At 48.3% G+C, this 13,018-nt stretch overlaps 1 protein-coding gene across 3 annotated transcripts; it reads left to right on the top strand.

The window, feature by feature from the left end:
* The first annotated feature begins 8,981 nt into the window (after nucleotides 1-8,981).
* Nucleotides 8,982-12,023, top strand: LOC121167204 (E3 ubiquitin-protein ligase TRIM39-like). Of its 3 annotated transcripts, XM_040996601.1 has the most exons (3): nucleotides 8,982-9,057; nucleotides 9,463-9,596; nucleotides 10,919-12,023. In XM_040996601.1, exon 3 carries the CDS (start codon nucleotides 10,923-10,925, stop codon nucleotides 11,394-11,396), a length of 474 nt encoding a protein of 157 aa, XP_040852535.1. In that variant the 5' UTR covers nucleotides 8,982-9,057; nucleotides 9,463-9,596; nucleotides 10,919-10,922; the 3' UTR covers nucleotides 11,397-12,023. The 3 variants fall into 3 exon arrangements, with proteins under 3 accessions (XP_040852535.1, XP_040852536.1, XP_040852537.1); XM_040996602.1 differs by lacking the exon at nucleotides 9,463-9,596; XM_040996603.1 differs by lacking the exons at nucleotides 8,982-9,057; nucleotides 9,463-9,596 and adding an exon at nucleotides 9,617-9,759.
* Nucleotides 12,024-13,018: the final 995 nt, after the last annotated feature.

The raw sequence follows: 13,018 nt of genomic DNA, 5'->3' as shown, positions 1-13,018 counted from the left end.
GGCAAATGTAACGGCATTTACAAGGTGATATTTCCATTGTAAATACGTTTGATCAATTTAGAAGCTAGCAACTAGTAAAAAAGGACATCAACCTGGATGAGTCTCCATAACTTGAGAGTAGTTCCTGAACCAAACCAAAGGGAATGCAAACTAAGATTTGCCAAGGCTCTGCTGCACAAAGGACCACAGTCCTGGGAGCACCTCCAACCTCCTCAGCAAAGAATGGAAACCAAGGCAGGTCAAGGGACTAATTTTGAAAACTGCCAACGAATGGTATCAGCAACAGCTCCTCCTCTAATCATTTCACTGCCCCCTGTCTCAGATCTCTCACTGGTCTTGCATGTTCTTTTCAGAACAGTAGAAAGTACTGATATATTTGGACCTATGCTACCGCTGAAACTAAACCTGACAACTCTTTAGCAATTGAGATGTCACACCATGAGACAGTGGTAGACACTGGCTTGAGAATGTGTTGCAGCAAAGCTCTCAAGACTGGGGGAGGGAGGGGTGGCCAGCACAGTAGCCTAACAGCTGAAGTCCTTGCCTTGCACGGGCCAGTTCTAATTCCAGAGGCCCCACTTCCCATCCAGCTCCCTGCTTGCCACCTGGGAAAGGAGTGAAGGACAACTGAAAGCCTTGGGACACTGCATTCACATGGAAGACCCAGTAAAGGCTCCAGCCTCCTGCTTCGGATCAGCTCAGCTACGGCCGCTGCAGGCCTCTTGGGGAGTGAATCAGCAGATGGAAGATCTTCCTCTCTGTGTCTCGTCCTCTCTACCTGACTTTAATAGAAGAGTAAATCTTTTTTTTTTTTAAAGATTTATTTTTATTATTTTTTCATTGGAAAGGCGGATATACAGAGAGGAGAGACAGAGAGGAAGATCTTCCGTCTGATGGTTCACTCCCCAAGTGAGCGCAACGGGCCGATACTATGCCAATCCGAAGCCAGGAGCCTCCTCCAGGTCTCCCACGCGGGTGCAGGTTCCCAAAGCTTTGGGCTGTCCTCGACTGCTTTCCTGGGCCACAGGCAGGGAGCTGGAAGGGAAGCGGGGCTGCCGGGATTAGAACCGGCGCCCATATGGGATCCCGGGCGTGCAAGGCGAGGACCTTTAACCACTTGCGCCACCGCGCCGGGCCCGAAGAGTAAATCTTTAAAAAATAAATAAATAGGGCCCGGCAGCGTGGCCTAGCAGCTAAAGTCCTCGCCTTGAACGCGCCGGGATCCCATATGGGCACTGATTCTAATCCTGGCAGCTCCATTTCCCATCCAGCTCCCTGCTTGTGGCCTGGGAAAGCAGTCAAGGATGGCCCAAGGCTTTGGGACCCTGCACCTGTGTGGGAGACCTGGAAGAAGTTCCTGGCTCCTGGCTTCGGATCGGCATAGCACTGGCTGTTGTGCTCACTTGGCGAGTGAATCATCAGATGGAAGATCTTCCTCTCTGTCTCTCATCCTCTCTGTATATCTGACTTCCAAATAAATAAATAAATCTTTAAAAAAATAAATAAAATAAATAAAAGACTAGGCAGAAACAAAGATAAGCTTGCCATTACAATGGCTAATACAAGGGCTACATCCCTATTCAAGGTTTAGGAAAAGCCAGCAGAAGGCGGCATGTGAAAACACCTTCCTTGGCAGATTGTGACACAAATTCAGCAACATAATCAGCCCAGGAGTAAGGAAATTTGTCTAGCCAGAGACTAGAGGATTTAAAATGAGGCACCGACCTTGCCAAGAAACCTTGAAGTAACTGCCTGAGGCACTATCTGACTCATGACAAGTTTCAGGAAACACAAACATCACTCTACAAGGCTGGCAGCAATGTTAATTAATTCCACAGTCACCCTGTCTCAGCACTCCAACTCAGGATTTATCTGTTTCTATGTAACCAAGCCCTTTATCGATAAACATGCAACTATCAAGGTAGAACACAACAGTTTTGACTTCAGGCTTCCACTTTTGATATAGAAAGTGCTGCAGGGCCCGACGCGGTGGCACAGTGGTTAAAGTCCTCGCCTTGCACACCCCGGGATCCCATATGGGCGCCAGTTCTAATCCCGGCGGCCCCGCTTCCCATCCAGCTCCCTGCCTGTGGCCCGGGAAAGCAGTCGAGGACAGCCCAAAGCTTTGGGACCCTGCACCCACGTGGGAGACCCGGAAGAGGCTCCTGGCTTCAGATCGGCATAGCATTGGCTGTTGCGCTCACTTGGGGAGTGAATCATCAGACGGAAGATCTTCTTCTCTGTCTATCCGCCTTTCCAATAAAAAGAAAATAAATCTTAAAAAAAAAAATAGAAAGAAAGAAAGTGCTGCAAAGATCATTGTTAAGGTGCTGTTAAGAAAAAGTCAAAAGATCTGGGCCCAGCACAGTAGCCTAGCAGCTAAAGTCCTCACCTTGAACACACCAGCCAGGATCCCATATGGGTACCAGTTCTAATCCTGGCAGCTCCACTTCCCATCCAGCACCCTGCTTGTGGCCTGGGAAATAGTTGAGGACGGCCCAAAGTGTTGGGACCCTACACCCACATGGGAGACCTGAAAGAAGCTCCTGGCTCCTGGCTTCAGATCGGCTCAGCTCCAGCTGCTGTGGCTGCTTGAAGAGGTGAATCAATGGACAGAAGATCTCTCTCTCTCCTCCTCTCTGTATATTTGACTTTCCAATAACATAAATCAACCTTAAAAAAAAAAAAGTCAAAATATCAACAAAATCATAACTCTCCTCAATCTCTTTAGAGAGCTACCCAAGTCACCAGAGGCAGAGCACTGTAGAACATGGCGCCATGATGTAGACGGACACGAAGCACTTGCCTGGTGTTATCTGTGAACTGCTGGAGGACGGCATGAAACGAGAGAACGCCCGGCAGCCACAGACACAGGAGTTATTAGCCACTTGCACACTTTTGTCCAGAGACCTCCACAGTTACTCAGGAGACAAACAGAACAGCTCCCTCATGACACAGACGTAAAGGAGGGAAAATGGCAGCATTACAGACAATTCCCACATGCACACTTCTCACCTAAGGAACAAAAGGCACAAAGGTTTCCCTGTGAATTCTAACACCGAAGGAAGAAAGACTACCAATTGTATGCAATCTCTTTCAGGAATCAGATGCAATACTAAATACTAAATAAATATATTCAAAAATTAGGCTTAATTTTGCTTTTTCTGTCAGTTCTCTCTGAAGTCACCCATAGATTTACAGAATACTTTTTGTAGACATCCATAATTTGATTCTAAAATTTATAAGGAATGGTGAAAGAACTAGAATAGGCAAAAACAATGGAAAAAAGATAGTTTGAAATCATAATATTGGTACAAGTATAGATACATTAAAAAAAAAAAAAGACTGTCAATAGTTTCCTTTCCCTCACATTTTTAACAATCTAGAAAGCCTAATATTCTGAAATGTTTCTACAAGAAAACAAAGGATACCAGCTTGGTGACTTTCCTTTGCAATGCTGCCATCCCATATGGGTGCAAGTTTGAGTTCCAGCTTCTCCGTTCCCAATCCAGCTCCCTGCTAATTTAATGGGGTGCAGTGGTTGATGGCTAGCATCCACTTGACAGGTTAACTGACAGCAGGAAAGGAGGAAATGGAGTTTCTGAACCCCACCTTTTTTACCTCCTCTAGTGCCATTCAAGACTGGTGAGGCCCTTACATTCAGCTCCTGCCTCCTATTGTACTAGGTTAGGTTAATTAACTACAGGAAAACTTTGGGCTCTGGTAACTCCCTTCCTGCCTGCTGCACATGGAATCTTTATTTTTACTGCATGGCTCTCAATCTGATTGAAGGATGAGAGCTTAAAAATCCCTGATTTTGGCCGCCCAACCTGGGGCAGTAGTTCCTGGAATGTAGTGGGAGCTGCTGTTACCCAGCTTTAGCAATAAAGACTCCTCCTAACATCCTACACGTGGGTCCAGTGTGATCTCTCTCCACTCCACAACACTAATGTATTCACTCACCAATAAAATGACAAAACGAGAAAACCTGACAATAGCATCTATGGCACAGATAAAGGAACCACAACTGCCCATACATTGCTGGTAGGAGTGCATGGCATCCCTCAGCGTGCTAAACTACTTGTTTGTTGAAGTTTTCCTCCTAGATTCACCTGGTGCTGCTTTTGTAGCCAAGCCTTACTTTCCAGAATAGACACAATCCAGATGTAATTCCATCATGATGCATCGTGTATATTACAGTTAACCTAAAATATAGGAAGTCATATCAAATTGTTTTATAAATAACTTTCACAATACAAATCTGGAATTAACTAGACCACTCCTTTACAAAAAATTACAGGTGACTCTGCAACTTACAGGTGAAAAGTGCTGAAGTTACATAATCAGTAACAGTAGGAAGTAACAGTTGAAGTTTTGACAGTGTGACATCAAATATATTTCTCATTACACCATGGAGTATTCCATTATCTCCCTTTGTCACTTAGCTAGATTACAGGTTTCTGTTCTAAATGATTTTCTCCTCATGCTCTACTTGCACCCTCCTACTCACCCTGCTTCTGACTAGATACAATGCTTGCCAGCAGCTGACCTCCAACTCTACCTACAAACTACCTCCTGAGAGGAAGGGAAAACAGGAAGAGCAGAGAAGACTCATGGATAACCACTGCCTTCCAACACCCTTCCCGTACAGTCTGGACCATTCAGGTACCGCAGTCCCAGCCACAGCACACTGTGGCTCAGCCCAGCTTAGGCCTTCCCAGGACTTCTCATCAGTAAACCTGTATTTTTAAGTAATTAACTTGGGCATCCCCTAACTTCAAATTGGGCATCCATTTCTTCTTGACATTCCCACACTTGTTCTTTTTCTGTTATCCACTTGGGAATTATTTCCTCAGTAAAACATTCCAAAATCCATTTTCAGCAGCGCACTCTATAGCCAAGACCACCAATAGCTTCCTAGTATTTATTCACATTGAAAGTCTTCAGTGTTACCAAGGAAAGTGTTTAATATTTTCCTCAACACCATTAAGTCACTTGAGCTGACCTATGGCTGCACTGAAGACCAGCTTGTAAAACAGTGAATCTGTAGCTGTTTCTAACAATTTCTGGCTATATGTCACAGCGGTTACATGCTGAGAAAAAGGTCCTGGCCTGAGGTCTAGGCTGGCCTTGCAGTGGTGCAGGCATTCGGGAAATGAGGCAGCATGTGAAAGATTTGTATGTCTCTGTCTCTCTTTCATGCAATTAAAAATATTTTAAAACATCATGTAAGGAACTTTTTATATATATATATAAATAAGCAAACCATATACAGGGAAGTGCAGAAATCACAAACATCCACAAAGCGAAATGGAAACACACTTGTGCTACCCCGAAGCACCTAAGTAGATGGAGAGGCAGTACCCGAAGAATCAGATCAGAGAGGACACTCCGCATTTCCCTCATCTTTTGCTTTCCTTTGTGTAACAGAGGACACCTGGCTAGAGACTTGAAACTCTAGACAAATGTTGTTGTTGTCACAGGCAGGAAGAGGGAGCAAGTCAAAGATGGGCTAGAGAAGGCCAGAAAGACTGCTTCCAAGACCTGCCAGCAGCATTCTTCGCAGTATAACCTAGTCTCAACACTGGTCACCTAACAGTTTTAGAGGGAAACAATCCATTATTTTTCACTTCCTAACTAGGACTATCATCCAACTCCTTCCCCAGCCCCCATCTTTCCAGGCTTGACCTAACCAGAAAGCTTGGAAGCAAGAGCTGAGCAAGCTTGGCCTGGCTCCTTGTCCTTTTTCCCTTCAAGCCTGCATGATTTCTCCCCTCTCCCCAGCCAAGCCTAGCTTAAAAGGCAAGTTCAGATGGGGGCTGGAGTGGAGGTCTGGTGCAAGTTCAATTTAAGGGGAAATAAACAAATTCACTGACTATTTCAGAGCTATTCCCTCCAATTACAGCTTCACAAAATGAACAGGTGATATTTTACCCTTTAAGATTTATTTATTTTTATTGGAAAGCCTGATCATATTTACAGAGAGAAGAGACACAGAGAAAAGAACCTCCATCTCTGGTTCATTCTTGTATCTCCTTCAAGCGCTGCAACTGGCATGGAGAAAGATATTACCTATTGTGCCCCCTAAAAGTCCCAACAAATAAGTGACTAACACAGAGAATTTTCTTCTCCTTACTAGTGACAACAGGAATAACCTCCTCCAATAAGTTAAAATTCAACTTTCAATCAACAGCCAACAAAATCCACGATCAGGATCCATCTGTCTTGTGATTTAGGATCACAAGTGATACAAGTATCTATTGAAACTTTAGTAGCTTTTACTCTTAAATGCATTCATTAAAGACTGAAACATAAGGCAGGAGAACAGCTCAAAAAAATCAGAGTGCTAAAATCTCACACTCAGATGAGCACAATACAACAGCAGAGGCCCCAGAAAACCCAAGGCAGCAGAGCAGTGTGTGCTGGGTAGCACAGCCACAGTCCTGGCAGGGATCTGGGCTGCCTTCCCGAAGCTGTGAGCCCCACCATTTGCCCCCAAGTTGTTTAGCCAAGAAAGCATGAAGTAAAATTTCATCTGTAGTTACGTACTCTTCCTGGACAAAATATATATATATATACACACACACACAATGCTCCTCTTCTCATTTTCATTACTTCATTGATCATCACCATGGGAGAGAAACAGGGATCCTAAACGCAGAGAATTCATTCCACTTGCCTTGCTCAAAAAACAACAACAAAAGGATTAAAAAAGAAATAAAGAGGCGAACTAGCAACATAGCACAGTGCGCTAAGCCTCTAACTGTAGCGCCAGCATCCCATATGGTGCCGGCTCTTGTCTCAGCTGCTCCACTTCTGATCCAGCTCCCTGTTTATGACTTGGGAAAGCAGCGGAGAAAGGCTCAAGTGTTTGGGCCTGCCCCTGCACCGTCTTGGGACACCTGGAAGATACTCCTGGCTTCTGCCTTCCGATAAGCTCAGTTCTGGCTGTTGTGATCATTGGGAGAGCAAACCAACCGACAGAAAAATCTTTCTCTCTGTAATGTTCACTATTTTCCCAACGAAAAGAAATAAACCCTTTTTTAAAAAAAGTATAAAGTTTGCACGAATAAAATCTTAAGATCTTACTGAATAAAACACGAATTAAATCATTAAGGCAAACCATTCTTGGATAGGAAGAAAACAGGAAAAATGCTAACCCCACCCAAAATAAATTCTATACTTATTGCTCTCCCACTCAGAATCACAATAGAGGCTTTTCCTGTGAGAAGACAATGAAAAAGTCAATAAAGAAAACCCAAAATGCCAGTGTCAAGAAATGATGAAAGGATTAGAATACAGAATCAAAAGTCAGAAAGAAATAAGGCAGCTCCAGGCAGGCAGCCCCTCCCTGCTGCCACAGAAGTTTCTCTGCTTCTTCCAATAAACCTTCACTTCCTCTTCTTTCCAAGTGCCTCATCGTTGTCCAAAGTCAGGAGATAAAGATGGCAGCACCCTACCCCGCTCCTGCAGAGAAGCTGCAACACAACAGACTGTAACTCGATAACCCATGCAGAAAAAAAATGTGACCTAATTGGAGAGAGAAGGCCAGCTTTAACAGGGAACTGCGCAACAGTGACAACACAAAGAGCTGTAAAAAAAAAAAATTCAGATATGCTGCCACATTTCTTGGAGATGAGACAGACTGCCGCAACTAAAGCAGCAGACTCCTCCCGCTGTGGCTCCTGCAACATTTTGAAGCAGAGGGATGGAGAGACAAAAGATTTTCCACCTGCTGGTTCAAACCCCAAATGACTCCAAAGGCCAGCTGGGTCAGAGCCAGTGGAAAGTCAGGACAGGAGAACCCCTTCCCAGTCTCTCCCCTACGGGCCAAGGACGGAACATCTTCCTTTGTATTTCTAGGCACAGTAACGGGGAACCTCGGTTCCGAAGTGGAGTGCTGGAGTTGCAAGCTTCAGCGTAACCCGCAGGCACTTGATCATGTTTCTTGCAGGTCAACGCCCTCTGGAACCCAGAATGAGCAGCTAACGCGGCCCGGTGCCAGACTACTTCCTCTGCAAGGACACCAACATTTGCTCTTTCAATTAGCCCATCCGGCATCCCAGGAAGCGGGCTACCTTTTCTACCCGTTAGGACACACCCCTGACAGCACTGACTCCTCCTCTAGCAGTAGACTTGTCTCACCCCTTCCTCCACACTCGCAATTCTGCAAGGCTTTCCGCTGCAGAGCAGGAGCTATAAGGCAAGTCTCCCATGCAAGCACTATGGTAGAACGCAGAGATCGCAGCTCCCAAAGGGCAATCCCTGGTTCTCACCCATTAGACTAGCGTTGACCAGACCCAAAAGCAAGCTGCCTCGCGGCGGCCTCCGCCTTAGCGACAAGGGTGGAAACGCTCGGAAGAGGTCCGCCCAAGCAGGGGGCAGGATAAGGAGCGTTACAAACCTGCTGCGGGGAGAACTCACCTAATCCTCGCAAAGCCTAAAGCTCAACCAGTCGGAAGTGACGTGCAGACGGGACCTGCAGGTCCGCCACGCAATTGGCCGCAGCCTCAGCTTGGCCACCGGCTCGCCGCGCTGCCCCTCTGAGAGAGGACACGTGTGGCTGAACGCCGACCACCCGCTGCGGCGTCTCGCAAACCTCCACTCCATCCCTCCAACCCCACGGAGGACCTGCAGAGCCGGGCCAGCGCCAGGGGTCCGGGCCCGCAGCCCCGACAGCACGGACTCACGGGGCGCCCCGGCCGGCCATGGGCTCTCCGCGCTCGGGCGCGCGCATGCGCAGCCTTCCCGTTCCAAAAGATTCCTCGGGTCACCGGGACGCCGGAGCCTCCGGCACCTGTCACCGCGGGTCCCTCGGCGGCCGGGGCTCCTCCCGCCGGCGCTCACCGCCGGCCCCCCGCCGTCGTCCAGGCCCTCCCGCAGCCTCCGGCAGACGCGCCGGCTTCCACTGACACGGGTCTGGGCGCGGAACGGCTTCCGCTTCCGGCGAGTATTGTGTGTCGCGCGCCGCGGGGCGGGGGCTGGGGGAGGAGGAAGGAGGGAGGAAGCGCTCCGGCGGCTCCTAGCCGCGCTCTCCCGGACCCCGCAGCCGGGAAGGTAGGTGCCGCCCCTCCGCCGCTGCGCCAGGGCCGGGGCCGGGGGCCTGTCCCCGCCGGTCAGCTCTGCACGCCGCGTCCCCGCGCCCCGCGACTGCGTCACCGGCCCCCCGCACGTAACCACCGCTGCCTCCGCCCGCCTCGGGCCCGGGCGGACGTTTTGCCGCCCCGGCGACGTCAGCGCGTCCGGCGTTGCTTGGCTACCCCGCGGTTCCCCCTGATCCTTGCTGCTTCTCGCTTTCCCGGGTGGAAACTCCTGGCCGCATCTCGACGGGTCTCGGCTGCGTCAGAGCGGCAGGCATCCCACCTGCACGTAACGGCTCTGACTCACCTGGACACGCGTGCCTCCCAACCCCGCGCCCACCATCACGTTTCCTCATCCTCCTCTCCAACAACCCTGCCCCAGATCTGGCGGGAGAAGATGGAGACGCGGGGGGCACCGAGTTTGGGACGTCGCTCGGGAGAGGGTCGCCAAATGATAGCCGTGACTGGAGGCCGTCCCTGAAGTTTGTCCTTGTACGGAGACACGTGGAATGGAGGGTGAGGAAGGATATTCTGAGGCAACCCAGGCCTTCCTGCCGCTATAGCTCCAGGTCGCTCCATCTCTCCCCACCCGCTTTGCCCTTCTTTCTTCCCCATCACTTCTTGGCCCGTGTGGAATCATACTGGTCCCTCACTGTGCATACAATGCCACTCATCACAGGTGAGGAGGAGGCTTCCTTTCTGCAAGACTGGGGAAGGGAGCAGGGGTGCTAGTCAATCATTGCATTCCCACAGGCAAGAGAAAGTCCCATCTGATTTTACTTTTCTCCCCTGTGGAGGGTAGAAATTCAGATGCAAATAAGTTACCAGCCCTTGCTGCAAATCAGATACTTTGTGTCAAAAACTGACACCAGAAAGATCCTTGCTAACCTGGCTGTCCTTTCCTAACACCTAGGCCTACCAGATGTGTCTTGTTAAATTCCCGGGGGCTAGGGCTGGGGAAATGTAGAGGGGATTATGAAGTGAAAAGTGTTGATGTTGTAAGGATGGGGTGGAAGGCCAGCTTTTGTTTTATAAATCTCCTATGCATTTCCAGGTCTTCTCAGGTGTCGCTTGATTGCCTCATTTGTTTCCTCTTAATTCTCAACCACTTCAGAAACCTAATCATTGGAGATAGCGTTTGTCCAAGGAATTAGCAGTCATTAGCTATTTTGAAGGACTTCAGTCTTTGGTGAATTCAGACTTGTCAGCTTTCAAGAAACTACCGGCCTAGGCTCAGTAACATATGTCTCAGAGGAGGCGCAGATTCCAAATCCATACAGCTAGCAGTGGGATGAGTAAGACATGTCAAGCAGAGAGTCCGTGTCCTGTAGGCTTGTCACATTGTCTTGAAGAGCGGTCACTGCCTTCGCCTGACTGACTGAATTGATCACCAAGCGAGACTGTTGCAGAGAATCGGGCTTGGGCTCCAGCATACTGTAATGAAAAACTTCTCTGTGACATGAACCTCTACACATCATTTCAGAAATCTTAATTAAGACTTTGAATTTTATGCCACTTTTCACTCCTCTCTCGTCTGTTAGGAAAAAAAAAATGTGTGCAAGTAGGATACTTTGGTCTGAAAACTAAAGTTCAAGTAGAATGGACCTAGATCAGGAGAAGCAGGCTGGGCTGTGACTGAAGATCTGACTCTGAAAAGAACACATTGACACCTGGGAGTTTTAGAAATGAGGAAACAGAAGGTTGAATTTAGAAGATGATGAAAGACTGGAGTTACTGTGTGTAGCGTGAGAGTAAATGCCAGGCCGGGAATTTAAAAAAAAAAAAAAGTGAAACCTTCAGCTAACCTTTTCTTTGAATGTCCACTTTCCTTCCCCCAGTTAAATGATGGCAGAGACAAGTCTGTTAGAGGCCGGGACTTCTGCAGCCTCCACAGCTGCAGCTCTGGAGAACTTACAGGTGGAGGCAAGCTGCTCCGTGTGTCTAGAGTATCTGAAGGAGCCAGTCATCATTGAGTGTGGACACAACTTCTGCAAGGCTTGCATCACCCGCTGGTGGGAGGACCTGGAGAGGGACTTCCCTTGTCCTGTGTGTCGGAAAACCTCTCGCTACCGCAGCCTCCGGCCCAACCGGCAGCTCGGAAGCATGGTGGAAATTGCCAAGCAGCTCCAGGCGGTCAAGCGGAAGATCCGGGACGAAAGCCTCTGCCCCCAGCACCACGAGGCCCTCAGCCTTTTCTGCTACGAGGACCAGGAGGCTGTATGTTTGATTTGTGCAATCTCCCACACGCACCGGGCCCACACCGTTGTACCGCTGGACGATGCCACCCAGGAGTATAAGGTGGGCAGTTCAACCTGACCCCCCCATATGTGGGGGAAAGGGAGGGAAGCAAAGGAGAGTGAGATACTCTCCCTGTAGAGAGAACTGAACACTGCACAGGGCAAGGTTGTGTCTGGTCCTTCTGTTGGTTGCCTCAGAGCTACCCACATAGGACACAGTGTTCTGGAACTATAGGCCTGAGACTCAAGTGGGATGGGCTGGACTTAGAGCGAGCTGTGTTTATAGCAGAGAAGAGAGCTTGGGATTTTGTCTCAGTGTCTGGTCAGTTGTCCTCTACATGAAAAGCAGTGGTGAGAGATACCCAAACTTTTTTTTTTTTTTTTCAAATTTTTGCCACACATTTGAGTCTTGTGGATTAATATTGGTACGTGTGGTCTTGGAATATCATGTTTTTCATGAATGAATGAAATTTCAGGAAAAAGAGTAAGCCTAAGAAAAACTAAGAAGTAGTCTGCTTTCTTTGTCCTGCCACCTTGTTTAGAATGCTGACGGTTTTCCCGTTGGGGCTGGGGCTAGGTGACATCAGCTCTTTCTCAGATAGTGACTGCTGGTTTAATTTGTTGCTGGAACATAGGATATGTGTTTGAGTAATAGAAACTAATTTTTTTTTAAGATTTATTTATTTTACGTGAAAGACTTAACATGTGGATGGAAGATCTTTCTGTCTCTCACAATAAAAAATCAGGGTTGCCGAGAGAGATCTTCTACCCACTGGTTCACTCCACACGTGGCTGCAGTGACTGTGAAGAACCTAGGCGTTTTCTGCCTTTTGTGATTCCGCCTTAATGGCTTGGCTGGGGGCTGTGTGAACCTCAGACCTGATAGTCTACGTGACACCCGGCAGGACACCTGGCAGGTCACGTAGGCAGACCACTCCTCAGGAAGGAGGTACCTGGTGTTTGATAAGATTCACAGCCCAATAGCTCATCGATTTGTACTTTTTGAAAATTGCTTGTTTCAAACCCACCAATAGAAGCCTACTAAATCATGACTGTATAATTAATAGCCTGAAATGTATAAGAACTGGGGGGCTTGGGCTCTGGGCCTTTTTCCCTTGGCTTCTGGCTCGCGTTTCTTTGGTCCTCCTTGTGGATCCTTGCAGCCTCTGCTGTGGCTGCCCCTCCCCCGCCCAGCCATGCTGGGCTGGGGGAGGTCGCTGGGTTACCTAGGCTAACCTGAATAAACCACCTTTTTGCCTCAGCACCGACTTCAGACTTGATGATTATCTGGGGGTTTCAAAAACCGGCACAACAACTGGAGCCAGGAGCCTAAGGCCTTGGACCATCCTCTGCTGATTTTCTAGGCCATAAGCAGAGAGCTGAATCAGGATGAGCACCTGGAGCTAGGAACCAGCACCTGTATGAGCTGCTGGCACCACAGGCAGAGGATTATCTACAGTGCTGGCTATGGAACCAGAGGGGGGCGGGTTGTTTATTTTTTTAATGTCTTAGCACTTGTCTTTCTCTCTCTCTCTCTTTTTAAGAGAAAAAGAGACAGAGAGGTCTTCCATCTACTGGTTCACTTCCTAAATGGCCACAATGGCTGCAGCTGGATTGATCTGTGAAGTCAGGAGTCTGGAACATTTTTTAGGTTTCCGGTATGGGTGCAGGGGCCCAAGACCTAGTGCCGCAAACAAGGCG

Source organism: Ochotona curzoniae, unplaced genomic scaffold (assembly GCF_017591425.1).
Source record: "Ochotona curzoniae isolate NIBS_2020 unplaced genomic scaffold, NIBS_Ocur_1.0 patch345, whole genome shotgun sequence".
NCBI lineage: Eukaryota > Metazoa > Chordata > Mammalia > Lagomorpha > Ochotonidae > Ochotona > Ochotona curzoniae.
This window is presented reverse-complemented; position numbering and strand designations above follow the sequence as displayed.